Source organism: Myiozetetes cayanensis, unplaced genomic scaffold, assembly GCF_022539395.1.
Source record: "Myiozetetes cayanensis isolate MyiCay16 unplaced genomic scaffold, myiCay2020 scf18, whole genome shotgun sequence".
NCBI classification, from domain to species: domain Eukaryota; kingdom Metazoa; phylum Chordata; class Aves; order Passeriformes; family Tyrannidae; genus Myiozetetes; species Myiozetetes cayanensis.
The window spans coordinates 8,959,826-8,983,421 of record NW_026087389.1 but is presented as its reverse complement, the minus strand read 5'-3'; the positions used below and the strand labels follow the sequence as shown (position 1 = coordinate 8,983,421).

The window sequence follows — 23,596 nt, the reverse complement described above, 5'->3', positions numbered from 1 at the left end:
GCTGCTCAATTAAAATTCAGGGGTTTACTCAATGTCATCTTTAAAACATCAATAGGATATCTGAGCAGAAGGGAGTAGGGAGATGCTCTTTTACATTGTTAGATCTTGGATGTGATTCAGAATAAGAGTTCAGTCTGCCTTTGAAATATTTATCTTTTTAATTGTTAAGAGAAGAGCTTAATATTAGTTTAAACCTGTTTCAGATTGCTTATCTTCTTATTCTTAAGCATCATTTGCTTATGCTTTCTTATTATATACTGGGCTGATGCATCCTGTGGAATTCCTAAGGAATTATTGCTTTACATTAATCACAGAGCATTTATACTCTGCCTGCATCACAACTCACAAGTCAGGCATAACTCCTTCCTGTTTTCCTGAAATAGTTAAATGAAACTTATTGAGTGATAGGAGTTTGATGATATTAAGAATTTTGCAGTATAACATAAGAAGAATAGTGGTCCTTCTGAACAATGCTGTTCAAGTTTTCAGACGTAATTTGGATTCATGTGTTGCTGTGAGATACTATCAGCTTTAAAATGAAAGTACTTTCAAATTTTTAGTAGTGCTTTCACCTACCTACTTCCTTCATAACTCTTAATTACTGGAAATTAAGCTCAGTAGCTCCCTCCTCACTCGGTTTTTCTAGTTTGTTTGTTTGTTTGTTTGTTTGTCCATAACATTAGAAGAGCTTCTCTGTGCAGAACTGTATTTTTTTTTTTTTTTTTTAACAGAATAATTTCATTGTATCAAATCCAGTCCATTGTAGCAAATCCAGTCCAAAGAGGAGCTACTCTATTTAAAGTCTAGGTAGCACAGTGAGCACTCTCATAATCTGATGATTACTAGTTCTGCATAATATTTGTAACAAAGCTGTGCTCTGCTTAAGTAGTCTCTAGATTTTTAGGGAGATGGAGGAAAAAGCTATAGATCAGTGGTGGGCTTGGCAGTGCTAAGTTAATGGTTGGATTCAGTGATCTTAAAAGGTCTTTTCCAACCCAAACAATTCTATGATCTGACTGTATTAAACCTTTGAATTTGGTACACAAAGAAATACATGTGCTTGCTTTATATTATGTTTTAAAAGGTTGTATGTCTAAGCAAGCCTAGCAACCTGAAGGTATAGAAGAAGCTTTAGAGTTTTATTTATTCTTTGATCTCCATCAGTGAAATCAGTTATAAAGCAAAGTATCTCGAGCGTGTTTAACATAAAAACACGATGTGAAAGACTACTGTTGTGCAGCTGCTGTACTTGCACACGTCTTTGCTTTTGCAGAGGCAGTTCGTCCTGACTTAAATCTGAAGGATTAAGTAGAGTAGCTGCTGTTAGTACTAATGGAACTTCACTCCCTATATTTATCTTGTTCTCACAGGGGAATTTTGAAGATAAACTGAGTATTAAGGAAGACTGATCTCACTTCTCTTTAGTTACTTGGACAAAACATCTAAAGCTTTTTTTTTTCTTGTCTGGAGGTCTTGTTGCTTCTGTGTTTGTTTATCACAATAGAATTGCTTTTCAGCATTTGCTCTTAAGGTTGTAATTACTCTAGGACAAGGTGAGATTACGAATTTTTTTAACTAAATGATGTAGCTCTAAGAAAGCCAGCAATTGTAGATCAATGGGGTTTGAAGGAACGTTTCATCAGTAATCTTCAGTACAAATGAAAATGTAATTAAAATGTATGTGTAATATGGTTTTTTACCTAAGATAGTAAAAGAGCTGAAAGGAATTCCTGAAGTGAAGGGATAAAAGCTGTTGACTGGCTGAGAAACAGAGAATTGTAGATGAGTTGACTGAAATTCAGATATTGCTGGATATTGCTAAATGTATATTGGTTTACATCAGGAAAGAGCAACTTCTATGTTAATTGTAAAAGCTACATTTCTTGCAATTTTGACATGGTACACTTGGTGCTGATGCCAGGATGTTACAAATAACTCTGCTATTATTCCTATAGCACCTATCAGACAGCCTTTAACAACCTATCTCAAGAAAGATATCATCTTATTCCAGTTTGCACTTAATGGCTTGGCATAATTGTTCTACCTTAAGTTATAGGTATGTCCTAAAATGTGTGGAAACGAGCAGTGGGGTTTTTTTTGTTTTAAATTTCCTTTGAATTCGTATTTGTAGTCTAGTTGCATATTAGTAACTCTTCACTTAACTGTTAAGCTTGATATTTCCTGAAAGAACTTTTGATACTTGCTATAACTGTACAGATAAATTAAGTTGTAGACTCAGTATCTGCTGTTTTAGTATCCTGCTGTTACTTTGGGCAAATAGAAACTTTATTACTGTTACGTGCTAGCCTCTGAAAAGAGCATAACTAACTATGAAGGAAGTGGATAACTAGCCTTTGTAAATAATTATTGAATTATTAAAAGCTTCTGCTTCCGTGTTGAAAAAGCTTATTGTAAGAAAAATTGTATGAAACTTCTAAAATTGGATTCTTCTATCTGGTTCTAAAATTAAGCTAATGGAAAATATTGTATCACAATACTAGATATTGTAGTGAACACAAGCTTCTATTTAACTTGGCTATTTTTGTTCATTTAATAAACTAATATTAGAATACTGAGACAATTCTGTCAGGGTTGCAGAGTGCCATCTTCTCCTTGTGCTAACACTGAAGTTTAGTTGTGCCCTCTTACCTAAAATAGAACAATGGAGATCTCAGGGAAGAGGAGGAGACAGCAGAGAAGGAGCTCACTTCAAGCTATTCACCAGTCAGTCATTAAAAAGCATTAATGTCTAACAAAGAGCAGTTGCTCATTATTCAAATGAAGCCTGGAAGTGTAGCCAAGATGAGCTATGAATGTTTCCCACTGGCTTTAGTAACGTTTTCAGCTTCATGAATGATCATTCATATTTTTTTGTGAAAGGAGAGGGAGACAATAACAAATATAGTTCAAAAACGTATTGGTTCCTCTTTTAGAGGAATGTTATTCTTGCCTCTGTAATGGTCCTTTAGATTCCTTTGGTTGTTCTTCGTGTTCCATGCCTGGCTTTGTGTCAGTATTTCCTTAGTAAGTAACAATTGTTTAGTGGTTTTTGATACATCAGGATTCTTTGATTCATGTAGGTTTAATTGTTTTCCTGAGGTACTGTCAGTTCCTCAGTAAATGGTGTGTACTCTTCTGCACTCTGCAGTTTTTGTGTCTTTATGCATCACTGTGATATAAACAGACAAGGTAAATAATGAATCACAAGAATATTACTTAGAAAAGTGGCTGGTGGGGAATTTGGGAAATCGGAGTGTGGACAAAGCACTGATGAATAAAAGACTCTGGCAGCAAGATACTAATTCTACTAAAGGGATGCATGCTTCTGAGATCCCATAATGCAAAAGGATCTTTTAAAAGTAGGGATCTGAAAGAGGGGCTGTTGGGTGGAAACTCCAGAAATGTGTTATGCAGAACGAGCAGCTGTTCTGTGGTCATTGGTGTTTTGTCTGTGGGGTTGTGAGAACTGTGGTGATGATGGCAGTGTGTGCTTTAGGGGGAAGGATACTTAGAGAGGAGATTAAGATGAAAGCAGCCTGTCCTACAGTTATCATGCTGCTAGGATCTGACCTCTGTTTCATAAATATACCCTAAACTGTGTATAATAAAGGCCAGCATTGTATCAGTAGCAGTTTTGCTGGTAGCCCTTTCCATTCTGAGGTGTTTCTGTTTTATATAGAAATTACAGATGATGAGTAGTGGCACTTCTCTGGGCATAGACTTGGAAATTCCCTTTGGAATTTGAAGACATCTTTAGGAAGAATCTCTCTTCAAGATATGTGGGAGGGAATGCAGGTATTCCTTTTGTAGCATTGCTTTTATCATCGTTTAAAAACAACAACTTGGGAGTTATTTTTAAAAAAATGTTAAGCCACTCTCTGTTCTCTCCTTTTATTTCCTGATGGCTTGAAAAACAGCTTTGCATCTGTTTGGAAATGGTCTCTAACCTGCAGGGCCTGGCATGATGTCAGGTTTTGGTGTGAGGTCATCTTACTGAAGTCTGGAACCCTGCACTCCTTTTTGGGAGTTTGTGAGGTCCAGACCAAGATGGTCCATGACCAGGGGCCTGGTTGACAGAACTGAGCAAATTGCCACAAAACCTCTCTCTAAACTGTTATGTGAAGAAGGATTGGGATTGCAAGTTGGAGAGGAAGTGCATGTTCTTCCATCCCAACTGTTCTGTCCTTCTGTGGATCTGAGCGGTCCTCAGAGAAGGATTGCAAAGCTTGAAGTCCTGCTGCTCTTGTTGCAGAACATTCTAAAAATGTGTGGAGTTTGTGTGGGGAGCAAAATATGGGTTTTGGATGAGGGTTGAGAAAACTGCTCCGTGGTTTTCCTGTGCATTTTTGAATCAACTGTAGTGCCAAGTTCCTTGTTCTTGGTGATTGTACATTGACAGAGTGCTATAAAGCAGGATGTCACAATGGCCCTTCATTTCCATTTTGGTTCTTCCTCCCTTGGGACAGCATATTGTTTTCTGCTTCCTATCAAGAAAACTGTTTTCCAAAGAAGAAATTTTAAAAAAGGAAAACACAAACATTTTTGTGTTGTTTTTTCTGTTGAGGCTCCAGTAAACGCTTAATAGTGTGGCAACACTTGTGCTAATCTTGATCCTTCAGGAAGAACTGCTTCCTCAAGGACGTGTTGTAGTGTGAGGAGCTGGTCAGTCTAGGGTTGTCATGGGTGTGGGGGATACCTCCCTATGAAAGATGTCTTCTGGACAGCCCTGGAATGAAAATTCAAAGATGGAGTTACCTCTTTCCCCCCCCCTTCTTTATTTGAAAATTGTTGTTCAGAAACAGGTTTTTATCATTTGATGTTATCAATGTTTCTGATTAAAATCCGTAAGTTTTTGTAGCACTCAAAGCTTTGTCAGGTTATGAAATTATGAAAGGTGTCTCACTAAAACAGATTAATGTTTAGTCTTCTGTCTCTGGCACCTTCAGGGAAGAGTAGGGGAGAGATTTCCAAATATCCTTGTTCTAAAATGTTGAAGCTTAATAGTGTTCAGAGTGGTGATGTTCAGAGCCCAGTTTCTGAAGTGTATAGAAATTAAACATCACTGGATATAATGCTTTGAATTCTAATCTTGAGATTGTGTAACTTTCTCATAAACAACCATAAGCTGGACTTCAGTTTTTCCTGTACTTTGTAGGAGCATAATAATTTTAGTTTCGTGTCACTGGAAACATTTAGTTAAAGTGCTGTGCCTTGTGTCATTTTTTCATGGCACTTTGAAATAATGTAACTTTGCATGATGTACTGTTTTTGCTAGTGGTGTAAACTTTTCAAAGCTTTTGTAGGCAGACAGTGTTAACTCGTAATAACTGAAAGAACAGCAATGTTATGTTTGTTAGGAAGCAGTGTGTGACTGGGGGGAGTTTTAGACCAGTTGTTCTGCTAAAAGTCGGTTCACCTGGAAGCTGAACCTTGTAGCACTTGCTGCAGCTCATTTTTTTATGGTTACATCCACACTTTATGTCAGAATGAATGTCACTTGTGCAAGGCTCTTGCAGAGTGTCCTGACATCCATGAGCATTGTGGGAATGGTGCTTAGGGATGTGTTTCAGGGGTGGATGTAGCGGTGTTGGGTTTATGGTTGGACTCGATGATCTTAAAGGTCTTTTCCATCCTGAATGATTCTGTAAAAGAGGATTTTCCTGGTCTGGGTAGAACATGCTGACTTTTTTTTTTTTTTTTTTTACTATTATCCCTTCTTAGGAAGCAGAACATATCTGTCTGTCTTCACCCTTCCTCTTTCCCAAAAATCCTCTTCCTGTGAAAGTGCACAGGATGCAATTACTGGAAGCATGTGTGTGGGGTTGTCTGTCAAAATACTTTTTCACATGGAGATGATTCTTTTTACAGCTATATGTTTTAAGTAACTTGGACGTTGATTTAACGTGGTTAGAACTGTAAATCCGAAGGAAGAGAAGTGATAAAATGCGATATTTTGAGATGTGGTACGGAAGTTATTTTGTTCCTCATTTGGTTCTGTATCGTGACCTGAAGATTGCCCAGATTAGAAGTTTAAACTGTTTTAAATTTTAAAGCATACATATTTAGAATCTACTCAAGTTTATTTATACTTTATTTACTAAAAGGAGCTGTAACCAAATTACATCTGAATGAATCAAGCTTCGCTTGTGAATTATTGATGAATGTATTGTACTGATAATGAAGCAGTACTCCCTGTTGTATACATGTAGTATCTCAGAATTGCCAGAGAAGTTAATGATGCATCTGTGGAATCCCTGATACTCTTCTGTACCTTCTCCCTGATGAGTCTGTGCCACCCCTCGGTCCTCTGGCTGTCACCCTCCCTCTGTAAATCCTGCACACCTCTTCTATCACTGCTGTAGTTAAATCTGTATGTAACAAGGACACAAATTGTGGTGGTTTTTTTGTTTTGTTTTTGTTTTAAATAAACTGGAAAACAGTTCACTTCAGGTGCGAGTATATCTGGAACTTTTTGTAAACAACTGACCAACATTTTCTCATTTTCTGGTTTTGGTTATTAAAAATGTGGTGTGGTACACGATACATTTTTTTTCTCCGGTTTTTCTTTTTTAACATATCGCATATGGGAACACTAGTTCTTTGAATACATGTGTTTTTTCTTTTTAATTTCACAAATGAACAACATGTCTTCAGTCTTTTTTAAGCACTTAATAACAATGAAAAAAAAACCCTGTAAAAATCAGACTTCAAAAAGAATTGAACCAGCTGTTTAAATTGTTGTTTTTTTGAGAAAGACTGGTTTGAGAAAGGTCATTCATAAACAGTTCAAGCAAGAATGAGTCTTCAGTGGTGACTGTGTGCGGGAGGGAGTGCTAAATCCTAGAAAGCAGTGACAGGAAGGGTGCAGAGGTTATTGTAGCTGATCAGCCCATAATAGATGCCTTTTGTCACACTGGGTAAGAGGGCTGATAAACATGTTGAGGTTTCTCCATTTTTTAAAATGCCCCAGAAAGTGCTCAGTTTGCAATTATGAAGAATGTGCCCCTGGTAAGAACCTATAGAAGCCCAGTCTACTTCTCAGCCTTGTTCTTCCTACCTTTTCCCTCTTCCCCCTTCAAAAAGCTAGCCAAACAAATTAAATCCCAACAACCCCAAAGTGGCTTTGTCAGAATTTATGGTTACCTACTGGAAAAAGGATATCTGTAACCAGAGTCCCTTAATACCTGTACCTGCAGATGAATTTTACTTCTCTTTGCCTTCTCTTTGCCTGTTGAAACTTAAACTGAAAGTAAAGCATGGGTTTTAATGGGCTGTGGAGTATCTTTATGGAATCACAGGATGGTTGGGTTTGGGAGGGACCACTGGAGGTTGTCTTGCCTGACCCCCTGGGTGAGCTGGGCTGCCTAGAGTGGTTACCCAGGACCATGCCCAGATGGCTTTTAAGTATCCCAGAGGATGGAGACTCCAGAACCAATCTGGGCAACCTATGCCAGTGCATAGTCACCCTTGCAGCAAAAAAGTGTTTCATGGTGTTCAGATGGACCCTTTCTGTGTTTGAGTTTGTGCCCATTGGCTCTTGTCCTGTCGCTGGGCTCCAGTGTAAAGAACCTGCCTCCATTTGTCCTTCAGTGCCCTTCAGGTACTGATAAGAGCTCCCCTGAGCCTTATCTTCTCTAGGCTAACAGTCCTACCTCTTTCAGCCTGTCCTCACACAAGAGATGCTTCGGTCCCTTCATTGCATTTATGCCCTTTGCTGGGCTCTGTCCAGTATGTCCATGAGTCTCTTGTGCTGGGGAGCCTTGAACTGGACACAGTACTCCTCCAGGTGTGGAGGAGAACCCTACCAGGGCTGAGCAGTGGTCCCCAACACGGCAGTGTTACATCTAAAGCAGCCCAGGATTCCATGAAACTCACATGCCTTGCCTGGCATATACAAGTGTGCTGATGCCCTGATTTAAATGTGGATGTGTGAGATTAGGCTCTGAATCAGCTTGAAGTGACACTTGATGCTGGAGTTTCTAATTGAAATTCCTCGTGCTCTTTTATACAGATCAAGTCAGATGACAGCACAGCCCATTGCAGCCTTGTCTTATGTAAAAACACGCTATGTTTCATCATTCAAATCAGTAGTGACAGCAGGAATTGGTAACGAAATGTGAAGTGACCCAGGCAAGGAACTATGTAGGGGCTTTTATGTACCTCTTTTACCTGTAGGAAGCTATTCTTAAATTGTACCCGGATGCCTATAATTACAGAATCCTGAACTCAGGCTGACCTGGCAAGTGTAGCTGTGTAACATGCCTGCTGGGTATATAAAACACCAGGCCCTCTCAGTGTTGCTGGTTGTTTCTGCTGAGCTTCAAATCTTCTGTTCCATATTTTTCTTCTGAATTGCTCTTTTGTAGAAGTAGTTCAGTTACGGTTGTTCCATACTGTCTGTCACATGAGATACACCTGACTGTGAGAGTCGCTTCAATCTGTTTTGTCTGAGACTAAATAGCTAAGAGGCGAAGGGAAAAGCTTCTTACACTGCATCTCATCCGTAACTGCCCACGTTAATTCTTCCTTTCTGTTCTAGTCCAAACTTGAAGCAGACCAGCTGTACACCACTGATGAAAAAGGCTAAGACCAGCCCTTTTTTCCTTGGCGTTGGAACAGATTGGAAGTGCCAGTACAATCAGTGGTGAGCCACAGGCTCGTTGTGTGCTCAGGTTTGGGACCGGAACCTCTCTTTGTCCTCTCATTTGTTTTCTTTTTTTTCCCTTTTCCCATAATGTGTTCTGGAATGGTGGTAGATGTGCAAGTACAGACTTGAGACTAGCCATGTGTGTATACATAAGCAATTGCGTCTTCCCTTTCTGTGTAATTCCCTTATCTGTGTTGGGAGCTGCTCTGGAGCTCAGAGGATCCATAAGCCAATTAGTCTCTCAGAGAAGGGCACTGGAGTTAGAACAGTTGGATCACAATGACACCACTCTGATGATGCCTCTACTCGTGTAATTATTTTTGTGGTAGCACAACTATTTAGCTTAATGAGCTGTGGTCTTGAATTGTTGTTCTTTTCCTGTTTATCATGATACAATGACAAAGGTGGTGGAAGAAAAATTCCCCAAGAAAATGTGTATTTCATGAAAAGCAAGTGTTGCTGTTCTTAGAGTCCCTATGTCATATTTGCATACTGATTAGTCTTAAATTTCTTGCAACATGTCTAGGATCAGTTTGTCAGTGTAGCAATCAGTTGCTTGTATTGGACAAATAACTTCAGTTTATGTGTATATACATATACACACACATACAGTTTTCTCTCTATAGATTGTCATTCACTGCCATTTTTGTCAGAACCTTACAGCAGAGTAAAAGCTGAAAATACACAGATGATTGGGAAAATGTAATTTTATGTTACCATGGTTTGGCAAGAATTTGAAGCAAATGGTGATACCGTTAACTCAGTGCTTTTTTATTCTAAAAAAAAGTAACTGTATTGTTCACTCTAGAATAATTAGTCTGACATTGTAAGAAAGTATCTTAATTCACTGAGTGCACCCGTTAATCGAATTATTTTATTCTGGTGCTCTTACATCCTTAGTTTCAGATTTTTACAAATGCTTTGAGCTTCACTACATCATTTCAGTTTACTTTGTCCCCTTTTGTGTACAAGATAGATTTGCTTAAGTATCTATCATAATGAAAGATGTGAGTGTTCAGTTGTATCAGTTTGTTGGCTCTCTGAAAATTGTGTTTGAATATAAACCATATTTTACTCATAAGTAGTGAGGGGGCTAGTAAGCTATATTAGTTATGGTTATGATAATAAGTATTTGATTTCTCATGATAGCTTTTATATCCTGATAGCAGATTATCTAAAGAAACTATCAGTCTCAGTAGGACTTTATACCGAGCCTGCCAAGCAGCTGCCAAGTGCAGATAGCCAACATTTACATTCAGTGTTGTGTGATGGTAGCTGTGACATGATTCCAATTAAAAGCTTGGTCTGCACACTGCAGATGTCTTCTGAATATTAATGTGCACTACAGCCTGAGCAGATGGAATCTAAAATACAATGTAGTGAATGTAAAATTAAGGTTGGGTTTCTGGTGAAAACTAATAGGCAGTCAAAATTTTTCTTTTTTTTCTTTGTTTTTGACTGCTGATCCACAAGCATATCTCTGTATCATCACCACTTTTCTTTACATATAGGAGGAAATCAACTCTTCATTATGCATTAAAATAAAAATACTTAAAAATATGCCTTATTGAAGTTTTCTCAAATGCCAGATGTACCTAGAAAAATATTAGGAACACATGCAGCATTTGCTGTGTCTTGAAATATACCTCTGTCTAAAGGACAGAAAATAGTTGAAATGTAGGATGTCTATGAGTTATTTGAGGAGTTGTTAATTGAGAAAGGCTGCATAAAAATATATATGGGTGTTTGTATTGAGTTGGGATTCAAAGATGTTCTGTGAGGTGTATTAGGAAGAGTATATCCTGCACAGGAGGGGTAGAACAAAACCAGGGAATGAAGAGAGTGACAAGAACATCGGTGGTGCATTGCCCAAAGTTAACTGTCAGAAGACAGCAGCAATCCAGCTGGGAAAGTGTGTGGATTAATTACTGAAGTATTTACTATGCCTCCATGGCAGTCCTTGAGATATGGAGTAAAGCCTTGGTAGTAGGAACAGATTAAAAGCCTTGAAAATAAAGAGGGTAAGTGTGGTGCTGAAACTGAAAACAGAAGGCTCTCAGTGTGAGCGGGAACTGTAACTTTCCTCTTTGCTGCTGCAAAGTTGCAGTTGTGTTTTCCTCTGGGGCAGAATGCAGGTGTGTGAGGGAAGTGTACAGGGTTATAGAAAAGGCAGTGACAGGAGGTGTGAAATACGTGGATCCAGTACACTGCTTCTTTTGCTTGTGTTATTGCCACAGCTGTGACACCCTTTTCATACTTAATTTTACAATTGCTAATACCTGAAGCTGTGTAAACACTAAAGCCAGTGCCAGTGATAGCATTTTTCACTTCATCCCTGTTACTTAAGTAGATATTTCCCCTCAGATCTACGTTTGGATTATGTTTGTCCGTTGTAGTTATATTGCCTGGGTAATATTTTCTCAGAGTTACTGGCCTAGCTGTAAAGAAGAAGTTCCTGCCTTCAGCGAGGGTGTTTATTTAAGAGATACATTCATACTTGCAGAGGCGTTGACTGTGCTATTCCTGAGGATAATATTAATTTAAGAGTGTTTTTAAAATCCAGACCATAGTGGGACAGAACAGCAGAGTTGCCCATGAGGTTTAGGGGAGGACAGCAGTGAGTGGGCACTGTCAGGGGGAGGAAAAGCTGTGTCTGCACCTCACTGAGCCTGGTTTTGATGGTGGTGTCCCAGACTGCAGGTGTGGGGACCATCTCCCTTAGGGAGTGTAGGAATTGCCTCCTGAATCTGACCTACCTGTTGTGAGAGGCCTTCTTCTGTTGTTGCTCTCAGTTTTCACAATGATGTTTATTTAATGCATTTGGATGTTCACGGTAATGGTGAGACTTTTAATTAGGCTTCTGAAAATGGAAAAACAAGCCCTCTTGACTGATTTCAGTGGCAGGTCACTCAGGTGTGACTGAGACTATGCTCTTTGGGGCAGTGCCTTATGTACCTTAGACTTGTACTTAGCAGTGGCTCTGTGCTGTGGTAGAATGCAAATTTAATAATAGTGATATGTTAAAAAAAAATTCGAGGTTTATATGTTGGGGTTTTTTTGTTTGTTTGTTTTGGTTGGTTTGTGGGTTTTTGTTTGTTTGTTTGTTTGTTTTGCTTTTAGCCTTATTCACTTTGCATTCACTTGTATACAGTTCAATAATTTGTGGAAAGAGATTTTTTTCCAAGAGGCACAGTCGGAAATAATAAAAGTAGGGTAGTGTGCTAGACATAGTTAAATGATGTTTTTTATGACTCATTTAGAAATTATCTCCAGGATTTCCAAGTATGTTTGGAGAAACTTAGCTTTCCAAATAAGCTGAAAGAGATCTAAGTCTTGGTAATTTGTAACAATGAGCAATGACTTTGCATCTTAAAGCCAGTCAAAGGATAAAAATTTGGTCAAAGGTCTTTAGGGTTGCATATTTTAAAAGGTATGGGGAGGTCAAAGAAAATCAAAAGCTATAGTAAAAAGCCAGTTGAAATATGAAAAATATTCTTTTAAAAGAACTGTGCTTGTGAGAGTCAAGTGTTGCTTCGAACAGCTCTTCTGAAGTTTCTAAGGAAAAGATTTCAGACAAAATTTGTCTTCATTACATTTTAAAAATCCTAACTATCCTGAAGTATTAATCCTTCTGCCTAATCCATCTCTGATCTCTGGTGGGACAAGAGTCTGGTAAATAAAGAGGTGACGCTTGAAAGCAGGACTGGTAAGATAGAAGGGAAAAGTTAGTCAAGAGACTTGGAAAAAGGAACAGGCTGTCTGTTCTTTGCCACTGCACTTAGACCTGGGGATGAGTTGTCCGTGTTTCTTACTGATTGGGAAATGCCTCATGGGTCCCTAGATAAGATGCAGTCTTTTTCTGTAAAAAGTATTTATTTTAAGGAAACTTGCAGTTAATTCCTTGGAGTGATGTTTCTGTTTCTCTGTAATGTCATTCTCATCTTTGACCCTTTCTGGCTTTTTCATTGTCAGACAATCCCTGTGAAAGTCACTTTCAAGTATGTTCAGTATCTTTGCTTTCTATCATCTACTTAGTGTTGGGCTTGCAAGCTTAACTTTTCTGATAATACTAATGTGGCTGCTTAGGTTCCCTATCTCTGAAATGCCTTCCTCTCTAAGCTTGCACCTAAAGCCCAAGCAAATTTCCCTTTTTCACTTGCTTTGTTGTACCCTCCAGTGTCTTACCTCTGCTGACAATGCTTTGAAGATTTGTCAGCTGCTTCTTTACTCTCCTGGTTCTCTGCAGCATCCTTCCTTCTCTGTGCAGTGTATAATTTTGTCTTTCTAATGCTTGAAAACATTCCCAGGTCTTTCATTTCAGTCCCTGACAATCTCTGTTGTAGTATCAGCATATGGTTATATCTTTAATCGCTGTGAAATGTGTCCTTTCAGCTGAGATTGTACCTCAGCACTGGGAGTTTTTCTAATTTCATGTCTGTAAAGCAAGTGCATGCCTTGTTGCTATCTCTTTGATCTTCCTAATATAGATTACTCTCATAAAAAATGAACACACACAGAAAAAAAGTGCTGTGTTTGGCTCGATCTGAGATGTCAGCAAGAAATAGGAGAGGGCTGTGGGTCATGCCATTGCAATGTCAGATAATACAGAGTGCTGCTTGATAGGTATTTGTTCTCCTGTACTTAGGCTTCAGTCAGGCTGTATTAACTCCTGAATTCTGAGAGCAGGGTTCATTGCATAAAAGGGTCATCGTCCTTTTTTGTGTAAATTAATGTCTCCTGAGAAACGTAATCAAAATAGTACCATGCATGACTGCTCAGATTCAGTTGTGGAAAGAGAATATTGAAATAGGGATACATTTTTCTAAAGTATCTTTAATTTAAAACAAACAAACAAAACTCTTAAAATCTTAGTCAAGAAATGCCATTATAACCAGAGGTTCACCCAGATTCCTTTCAGTTATTCAAGTAAAGATTTCTTTCTTGAATTTATCAGCTGTTTAAAGTCTGTCCATTCCAGAATGCATATGAATTTTTCTTCTGTATTTAAAAACCAAAAAAGAACCAACCCAAAATAGCACAAGAGCTTTAACTTCATAAAATATTTTCTTTCACTGACTTAAGGGCCTTGCTGGTTGACTCAACTTTTCCCTTCAGAAGTTGTTGCATTCTTTCTACTAGAGTGGTTCTAAAAACTTTGAAAGCAAGGGTCAGGGGCTCTGTTAAGATGAGTGTTTCTTCATTTTCTGTCAGTAATTTTTAAATCCAAATTTAAAAAAAAAAAAACAATTAAATTGGAGATTGGGATGTGTTGCAACTTTGTATTTTGTTATCTCTTGCTACTGATGACAACTGTTTTTCAATGTTGAGAAATAAAAAGATATCTGTCCCTCTATTACTTATCCTGCAGCAGAGAGGAAAACAGTGTTTAATAGTAATGTAATTTTTGTTATTGTTTTCCACCTCAACAGATGTGAAAGTCTCTTACAGAAAAGCAAAGTGTGTGTGTACCCAGACAATCACAGATCATGGTTTCCATTTTTCTGCCTTTTTTTTTTTAAATGTTCCATACTCCCTCTGAAAACTCACTTCTTCCTTAGTGTTCTCTGACCTTTTGTCTTCCTCCAGAAATCTGGCATGCTTCAGCTGACACCATCAGAGTCTCTCCTGCCTGTCTCTAACTAGGTTCTGAGTTTCCATGCTCTTCTCATGGGGTTGGGTGAGCAGAGGAATAGAAGGGGAAAAAAAAAAGTTTACCTGTAAAACCCTGTTCTTGTTTCTGTTCTGCCTTTCTGGAAGAAAACCTGACGTGGACTGTTGAGTTCCAGAGCTGCTTGTGGAAAAATCGTAGTAGTTTGTAGCCCCAGTCACGCTCCCCACCTTATCAAGCAGAGATATGGAAGGGGAATCTGCCCCTGTCCAGTAAAGACATCGTGAAGGAAATCAATGGATGCTCAGCTATTATATTAGTAATATTCACAGGGAACCCCGTTATTTTACTTACTTGTCGAAGGGAAAGGCTCTGATTGGTATTTATTAAAGTATGATTGTGTATCTGACGATGAAAGTCTTGTTTCTGCTATAGTACTGCTTTTTAATTGCCAGGATTCCTAAGAAGTTAATAGTTGAACTTAGAAGTTTTCTCAGAGTTGTGATTGTTCCTATCTAAGTAAGTCCATTAACATCTTGGTGTGTAGAAAAACAGTTTGACAGCTGTAGGCTGGCACTTCCTTATCGTAACTTGATACAACATTCCACAGAGACAGTCACGCCTCAGATTTATTCTCCACTCTGCTTCTGGTATTTCAGCTTTAATGCTTTATAGTGTCAACTCACTTGTTGTTTGGATAATCTTAATTGACTTGTTATATTAGAACAGTTTACATTCTGTTTCTCTTTTTGTCTCTGCTCACATAGGATGATTTTGTTCCATGATTTGATGGGAAAGTACTCTGAAAATCACTGATTTATGTTACTTTGTTTTAATAAAGCTGATGTTTTGTGCGTATGCTCTTTGCACTCTGAGTGCCATACTACAGAGTTTATGCCACCTACTATAAGCTTTGCTCCATCCTTCATCAGGAAACTGACAGAAAGTTGTTGAGTTGATTAGAGTTACACAAAAGATCTCTATTACATATTTGTGTGCACAATAGCTTAACTTAGTCTGCTGCTATGAATTGTGTCCAGTATCAGAAACGTGAGCATGTGGAGATTTTTTTACCCTGGTTGTAATTAGGAAGTGTTCACAGCTCCTACTGAGAAACAAAGGGCTTGTGGATGAGGAGAATAAGTTTTCAAGATATCCAATACATCTAACGCTGTAACATCGTGCCTGTAATGCCAGTCATTCATTTGTCCCTGAATTTTTTTCCTGTGACCCTGAACTGATCTTTTGAGTTTCCTTTGTCCTTTCTGTAAGAATTCAGTGTTCTTTGGACAGGTGAGAAGAGCACAGCAGTAGCTGGGAGAATGATGGTTGTACTTGTGTTCGTTTCAGGCTTATGAGTAGTGTGGAGAAACAGCTTTCCCTGTGATGGTAGTAGTGTACATTGGAAAAAGCCTGATGGTGGTGGTTTTTTTTCACTAGTCACTTTTCAAAGTCACTGACAGAGAAGGGAGCCCACGCACTGTAAGAAAAACATGCTTTTAGGTCTGATTGTAAAGAATGATTTTACTGTCACTTGTTTGGCTTAAATACTTTAATTGTTGGTTTGGTTTGAAAGCCGGTGTCAGAAAGAGGTAATATCTCTGTCCATTTTTCACCTGTGAGGCTGAATTTTAGACCTACCTATAGCCATAATCAGAACTCTTGTAAGCTAAGTTTAGTGAACCAAAATCCAGCATGAGATACTTCAAAGTACATCTCAGTGCCCAAGCAAACTGAAAATTAGAAGAAATTCTTGTTTTGGTGCTTTTTGAAAGTATTTTGAAAGATATTTTAAAATCCCAGTCTGTGATTTAGAAATTTACATTCCTAATATTTCAAGTGAGAGAAACCAGTGGAATGGAGGCACTGACAAGTAATAGTGTAGCTGTGTAGCAGTACTGTTCTTTGATGTAAGGTACATTTGTGAATTGAAGTAATGAAATGTACGGTGCTGATTTATTTCTGCAAATTATTCAAATAATTTTTTGTTAAATAAATGTAATGACATACCTTTTGCTTTGAGGAAGAGAGGTTTTTTAATCTGAAACAGCCCGTTTAGTGCTCCTACCTAGTGCTTAATTCAGTCTGTGCCTCAGGACAGTGTGGAGAACACAGACATGTTCAGTAGACATTTCTCATTTTTCTTGAACAGTGGAGTAGGATCAGTGCCCTGAGTCAGTTCTGGCAAAACTGTGGAATGCACAGCTTGATCTGCCTTTCCACTGCCAGAGTCACTTGCCTTTGGCTGCCAGGGAGGAAATTGGGCCGTTTTGCTCTCTTCTGGTACAATGGTTTAATTTAACTCAGTTTTTGTTGTGTTTACCCAATTACCGTGTCTTGGTTCCCATGAGCCAAGTAAAAGCAGGAACTGTGCCAGAGGTATGAGACATTTGGACTGGAATATTGCTGCACCTGAGGTTTTGACATAACGGAGAGTTTACAATGCAATCATCTCACAGCAAAATCTTTTAATCTCATTATAGTTTCTGCAATTAACGTATAATAACATTTGTGTTATTACCAGAGACATGGCCCATTGTTCAACCTGAGCTGTGTCCCACTGCTGTGCAGGGGGGGAATTCAGTTCTGGTTTTAACTGGAGGTACAAAAAATGAAATGTTTCCTGTTTCAAAGCAGCAATTTCATCTTGTTTTTGTAGATCCCAGGTCTGCTGAGTGGTACCAGGTTGATGTGCTGGATTCTCAGGATTCTAGTCATGGTGTAGGTAGAGGTCGCTCTGATGGCTTTGCTGGTCTAAGAGGTTGTTATTGGTGTGTCCCTCACTATTGCTTTAAATTAGATGCCCTTTAGAGCTCAGTCTAAGAGATGAACTGTGTTTACTGTCAATGTATTATTCCCTTCTGCCCCATCTAGTTTTTTGGAATCTGTCCACAGACTAATGTAGATGTATGTGGGACCTTCAGGAGCTGTTCTCTTAGTAGTCCTTGATTCCAGGCTTTTCTCCACGTACTTCTAATGACAAAACACAAGGATGCCATGGGAGTGGCTGTAGTGACTGTGCAATACTGAAAATAGTCATAAGCAAAGAGAGCTTTTCATTGGTAAACCAGAAGGAAAAAAAAAAAAAAATCCAACTAATATTCTCTAGTAGGAAATGTCAGATTTTCTCTTTAGCATAAAAATAGTCATCTTCTGACAACATATAAAAGTGAACCTGGAATTTTATACGTGTTAAAACTGTCACTGGTGTAAGAAATGCAAACTATCATTTTGATCTTAAAAGCTTTGTGGAGGCAGAATAATAGTGCTCTCCTAACTGTCCTTAAAAGGTTATGTGTTTTTCTCATTTTTAACACTGGAAAACTTGATGCAGTTTTGATGACACTAAACCCTGCTATGGGATAAAATAATCAAGTTTCTAAAAGAAGACATAGGCTTTGAAGAGTGGATTTTTTTCTGTTATCCAAAGTACGTCAGAGTTTTCTGTAGTATATTAATTCTGCTCAAAGACACTAAAATGTTATTCTTAAACATGAGTAAGAAATGGGTGTAGAAATCGTAAAGTAGTGAAGAAACTCTGCATAGAGTCTGAAACAATGTATTTCCTCACTAATGGTGTTGATTAACAGTGTCTGAATCCATATAGGAGAGGAGTTAAACATTTACTTGAAACTGTTATGACCTTGATGAGGTACTTGTACAACAAACATCAAATTCTGTTTTGAATTTAGTATTTCTTTTGTAATAAATCACTTGGTAGTGGAAACTGAACTAATTGGCTTTGGTCCTCTTGTTCTTCAATACCTTAGAACTGGTAGGCTCTAGGCTGTGTCTCTGGACAAAAGTGGTGAGTGTTTCTGTTTCTTGAGGTCCCAGTTTGCCAACTTTAGTACTCAGTTAAAGTGGCTCACTAAACTAGTGATGAAACTGAATGTACCACTGCAGGGCACCTTAATGTCCAGAGCAGTTTTGTGTCACCACTGGTGACCACAGACAGAGCCACCTGGAAAAGTTAAGAGCAGGGCAAAATATATAAACACTTTCAGTTCAGGGAGTTGCACAGGTTTGTTTGTTTAATAAACCTGAATGGATCTGTGTTCCCAATGCCTGTCTCCCTTTAAGGTGAGAGAAAGTTCTCACATCCCTGGTGCCCTTTGGCAAGTGACATTTATGCTGCCCTTATTTGCAGGAAGGGTTGCTGCTGTCAAGAATTGCTTAAAGGTTTGAAGATGAAGTTGCCTGAATTCTCAGGTTTATTATTCAGTGTTTTTGAACCTCTTCAATCTTGATGTATGAAACAGTGCGTCAGGGTTATTTTTATAGGGGTTATGTCATGTCATAGAAGTTTAAATCTAGATCTAAATTGTAAAATTCAGAATAATCTTGCTTTTAATCCTCAGTTTCTCGTGAAGCTAAGCAGTCTCCTTGTTGATACATTTGGCTGAAAACTCTATGGAGTTACCCTGATGATTTCCCCTGTGTATTTGCTAAGAAAGCATCTTTCTACATGTTCTGGTGGTGCCAAGATACTTCTAGAGTTTGTAACTTCTAAGACATGATGGGGTCATTAAGATTTTAGTAGCATGTGTTTAATAAATCTGGATTTTTGATGCATGTGCTTTGGTGGAATATAAGGGCTCATCTAATTCCCAAGTGTTTAAAGAATAGAATAAAAAGTTCATTGGTTTTATCAGGAAAAAATAGAACTATCCATCAAAAGGAAGAGAAGTGAGAAAGCATGAAGCACTCAGAGTAAAATTACCTTGGTTGTTAGTTTGGTTGGTGAAGGAGAGCAGAATGCTTTGGTTTTGTTCTGGGTGAAGCTTTACAGGTTAATTGGTTTTTGTGTTGAGACTGAAGCAGCTCACAAAGGCAGTAACTTGGTTACAGGGAAGGGGACAAAGATGCTGTTTGCTGAAGGTTGGCTTAATGTCAAAATGTATGTGAACAGTGAAAGGAAGTTCATCCCAAAGTAAAGTTCAAGTACCTTGTATAGCCAACAGCATGAATAAAGGAGCAAGGAAGCAGTGGATTCTCCATCTCAGAATTTTTCAATTTAAATCCTTTATGGAAGACAGCCTTGGTCAGGGATAGATGACTGGAGTTATTATGGGAGCACTGCCTTGGTACTCACAGAGCTTGTGCTCTGTAGGAGTGTAGAAGGGATTAGCAATAAGTTCCTTTGGCTTTTGATCCATGTTAAGTAGGCACAGCTAACCTAAAGTGCTGGAATGTTGTGCAATAATACTAAGTAAAATAGACTGGGAACTGATGGTAGGTTAAGATTGAGTAACCTGTGTAAAGGTGTATTTTTTTCAGAACTAGGTAAAAGAGAAGCCCAAAGCTCTTACCAGTCATCTTAGCATGTAATGGCTTTCAGGAATATGCAGTTTAATGTTGAATAAGCACTGGCTGGCAAGTAAGTGGATGAAAACATTTTATTTTTTTGAGGTTTGTATGGGATTGGTGTAGTAAAAATAATAATGATTAATCAAGATGATGACTTTGTAATAATCAACACAAATGTGTAATTTTGATTTTTTTTCTTTTTCAGCTCCAGTTGTTAACAGATACAACAGAAGAGTATCAGGTATGGTTTCTTTTTAAGAGTTTAAAGTTTCTGAAATAGTTTTTAAATGTGTATTTGACTAAAGAAATAGCATAAAAAATGACACCCATATCACTGCCTTATTTGTCATAATCCTTGCAGTATTTTTATTTGAAATAATGATAACTACTTCTTAGTTCACTGTAGACAGTAATGGGCAACACTGACAGTAGTTTAGAAAACAGTTCTGTGGATGATCACAGACTGTTGAAGCAACTTCAGCAGTAGCAATGCTTCTGGCCAGAAAAACTTCTCAGAAGTTTTATACAGTGTAACATAATTTACCATAATTATTTTGCAGGAAAATAAAGAAGTGGCAGCATTTTTCGGCTGTACCACATCTCCTAAACTTCCATGTTGCTAAGAATTTTATCTCTGGTTAGAATACAAAAATATGGGGGGAGGAGTACCCCCTTTCTGCATTGTTTTAGCCTTTTGCTTGTGCAACTGATATTTAAAGTTGTTGAATTAGTGGCTGTTCACTTGTTCTAGAGACACAGATTATACTCTTTTATTTGTTTGTTTTCTATCTCAACCAATATTAAATGCTTTAATGAGAAGCTGTTATTCCCAACAAATTCTTTTAGAAGTTGGGTTTTGAAGAGTATCACATGAACAAAGTGTTATGTGAGGATGAGAGGTACTGCACTATTTTTTTCATTTGAGGTGCAGTGTGAATTATTTTGCATGTGTTACTTTCTTTGTCTTCAGATATTTAACTAACATTTAGCTGGCCTAGGAAGTTGTTGTTTGGTGAAACTGAAAGCTCCAGTTTTCAGTTCAAGTCCACTCAGTTTGTAATCTGTGTGTGTGATCTGACATGTTCTTGGGTAGGTTAGTTATGGTGGGGCATTGTTGATTTTATATATATGTGATGTATAAATAAATGTAAGATAAATACATATTTATGTGCAAATTGTCCTTATGTAGTTCATTTCCTTTGCTGCTGGTTGCTTGGGTGTGATGAAGGGTATGATTGTGTATTTATGCCACTACAAATAAGTACCTGAGTATAATGAGAATTTCATAACTCTTAACAGTGCTGGTAGTTTTGATCTATAATTACATGAGAAATTTAGGCAGGACAGAACTGTATCTTGAATAATGGAGTTTGATACTCTGATAGTAAATATTGAAAGTCATATATCGTAGAATATCTTAATCTGGGAGGGCCCAAGACATTTTAATTTCTCTGCTAATTAAACTAATCCATCCTGGAACCTGCTGATGGGGTAAAATCAAACAAATGAGAAGTGAATACATCTCAGATTTAAATTTAAATAAAGGCTGAATTATCCCTAAAGTTAAAAATTGAGCTTTAATCAGAAGGCATTTGTAATCTTTTTGACTTTTCAATACTGAAATGCAACGTTGGGGCTTACATAGTACTGAGCTGCTCCTAGTTAAAAAACAGGTTTAGTCATTTAAGGGGGTCTAAAGGTTAATGGGAACAACTAAACAGCAAATATAAAATTGAATTGCTAACTTGTGCAATTAGATTAAGGACGACTGTTTAGTTGCTTAATAATGCTGCTGCTTCAGGAAGAGCTAGAATAATTCAGAGTTTACAGTTCATGTTAGAATTGTCATGGAGACAAACAATAATAGAATATATATATTACTACTGTGTGTTAATTTTATTGTGAAAAGTTCTCCAGTTTCTCTCTCCATACACTGCATAGGTCACGATCAGCGTGGGATTTGTTAAAATGCAAAGGCGATGCAAACAGCATCCATGTGTGCACAAAGAGATGCTGTTTGCCTACTCTTGGCAGGAAAAGCAGAGAAGCCTACTGGTTTGGGGTGGGGGGGAGTTGTTTGGTGGTTTTTTTGCACTCCATACCTGCTGTGTGTGTCAAGAAGTTACCCAGCTAGGAATGAGACTGGCAGGGCTCTGCTGGGGCACTGAACTCAGCCCCTGCCATCACAGGCAAGCACATTTTACAATCCCTTGCATAAAATGAGTGACTCTGTGCTGGTTTTGGTGCTCTGGATTTGACTTGATTTCCTTGTTAGATACTTTAGGTTTTAAGCAACTTTTCATCCTGCAATTAATAAAAATAGTGCAAATAATGAAATAATAATAAAAAGATAGCTTTTCCTTATTTAAACCAACAAATAACAGCAAATACCAAACCAACATTGCCTTACAGATTACTCAGCGTAGTATCTAAATGTTTCTGGTTTTAACTAATTAAGTAAAGCAGAACAAACCATGGAGAAGAAAAGCTGTCACATAATTCTTTTTTTAATTGCATTTAGTGTATTCTTTTCTGGTCGTCTCTTCAGAGGAGCTTTCTGCTAGTCCATGTTGACCCTTGTCAGTCTGGGCAGCTATTGCCATGTTTGCAGTGCAGTCTATATTTGTAAGAGGAGTGAAAAGCAGAGTTAAGTTGCTTGCTGCCATCAAGATTTACATGCACAAAATTGTAGATTTACAGAGAAGAATTTAAAAACTAGCATGGGGCATATCAAAGAAAATACTTAAAATCTGGCTGCCCTGGGGAATTATGACATTGCTCTCATTTTTCACTAGGTCAAAAATGAAAGGAAAAATATAATTTTAATTAAAGGAGTTGATAAAGTAATTGACTACATCATACATATGGTGTAGGACAGGCTAACAGTTGTTCTGGTAAACTCTTCAACTGGAGATATGTTCTTGGAGAGTCACAATTGTTTATTATGCTCTTGTATACATAACAGTTACTTCTAAATTGTTTTATTAATGTCCTCAATCTTAAATTTGGAGTGTTTACTACTGGTCAGTTGCGGTTAGCTGCCTGCAGATAACAGGATTATCATGATTCCCTTGGTGCACCTAATGCAAATTCTAGGGATACACAAACCCATAGAAGAAACTTGTAATGATTACTAAATTTTTATTAAGGTGTTTTATTTTTAGTTATGAAACATCTAAACTGTTCTGGAAAATACTACCAGTATTGTAAATATTTAGCTGTCATTCTATAAGACTTACTCAAAATGTGAGTTCTCTGTTGGTCAGGAATTTTATTTTTGCACTTTTTGAAAACCTTGAGCAAATTAGATTACCTCTAGCTTATGCAGTACTACAGTAAAAGACTTCAAATCAGGACTTAAGAAAACTGCTTGACAAATGGTAGTCTATTAGAAAGGTCGAGCTGACCTTGTACAATAAAACATACTTTGTCTATATTCTTTTTGTCCAAAAGAAGAATTAATTTCATTTCCACAGTTCTCAAATCATTGACCAAAAGTGATGATACTGCTTTTATATCCCGTTAGTGGTAATAGCACAGCCTCACCATACCACTTCTTCTTTCTAAACCTGTAGTATTGAGAGCACAGGGATTCATTCTGCTCATTTGTGCTCCCCATTTCTTTAACATTTGCTACTGTTTCATCCCCCAGGCTGAGGTGCTCCCTGAGGGGGAGGGATGGTGTTGCCTTGTGTGCCTTTACATTCTGCCAAACAGTCTGGCAGCTGTAAAGGCTCTGCAGGGAATCCCATTTGCTCCTTGACCAGAGAGACATGGCTTTTTGTGCTGGCCAGAGGTTCAGCCAGCAAAGCAGGGATCCATGGATGGGATAGCGAGAAACCCCATGGCTTGTTCAGGAGGGTCATCCTGGAAAAGGGGGGTTATCTAATCGCGTCCCGGGAATTATTTATAGAAGTGCGGAGTGGTAAAGTAGTGTTCTCATGAAGAGAAATAGCCTTTTCCAGGGAACACTAGGAGGGAGAAGGAGAAATGAGAGCTTGATGTTCCCCTGGAAATCAATCTGGTAAATA

General features: G+C 38.0%; 1 protein-coding gene across 1 annotated transcript in view; it reads left to right on the top strand.

Annotated features, from left to right (window-relative positions):
• Positions 1–23,596, top strand: part of PRKAR2A (protein kinase cAMP-dependent type II regulatory subunit alpha) — a 60,353-nt gene that overhangs the window by 4,245 nt on the left and 32,512 nt on the right. The window contains exon 2 of the mRNA XM_050313175.1: positions 19,771–19,806. Within this exon, the coding sequence (XP_050169132.1) occupies positions 19,771–19,806 (36 nt within the window). The remainder of the gene's footprint in view (positions 1–19,770; positions 19,807–23,596) is intronic.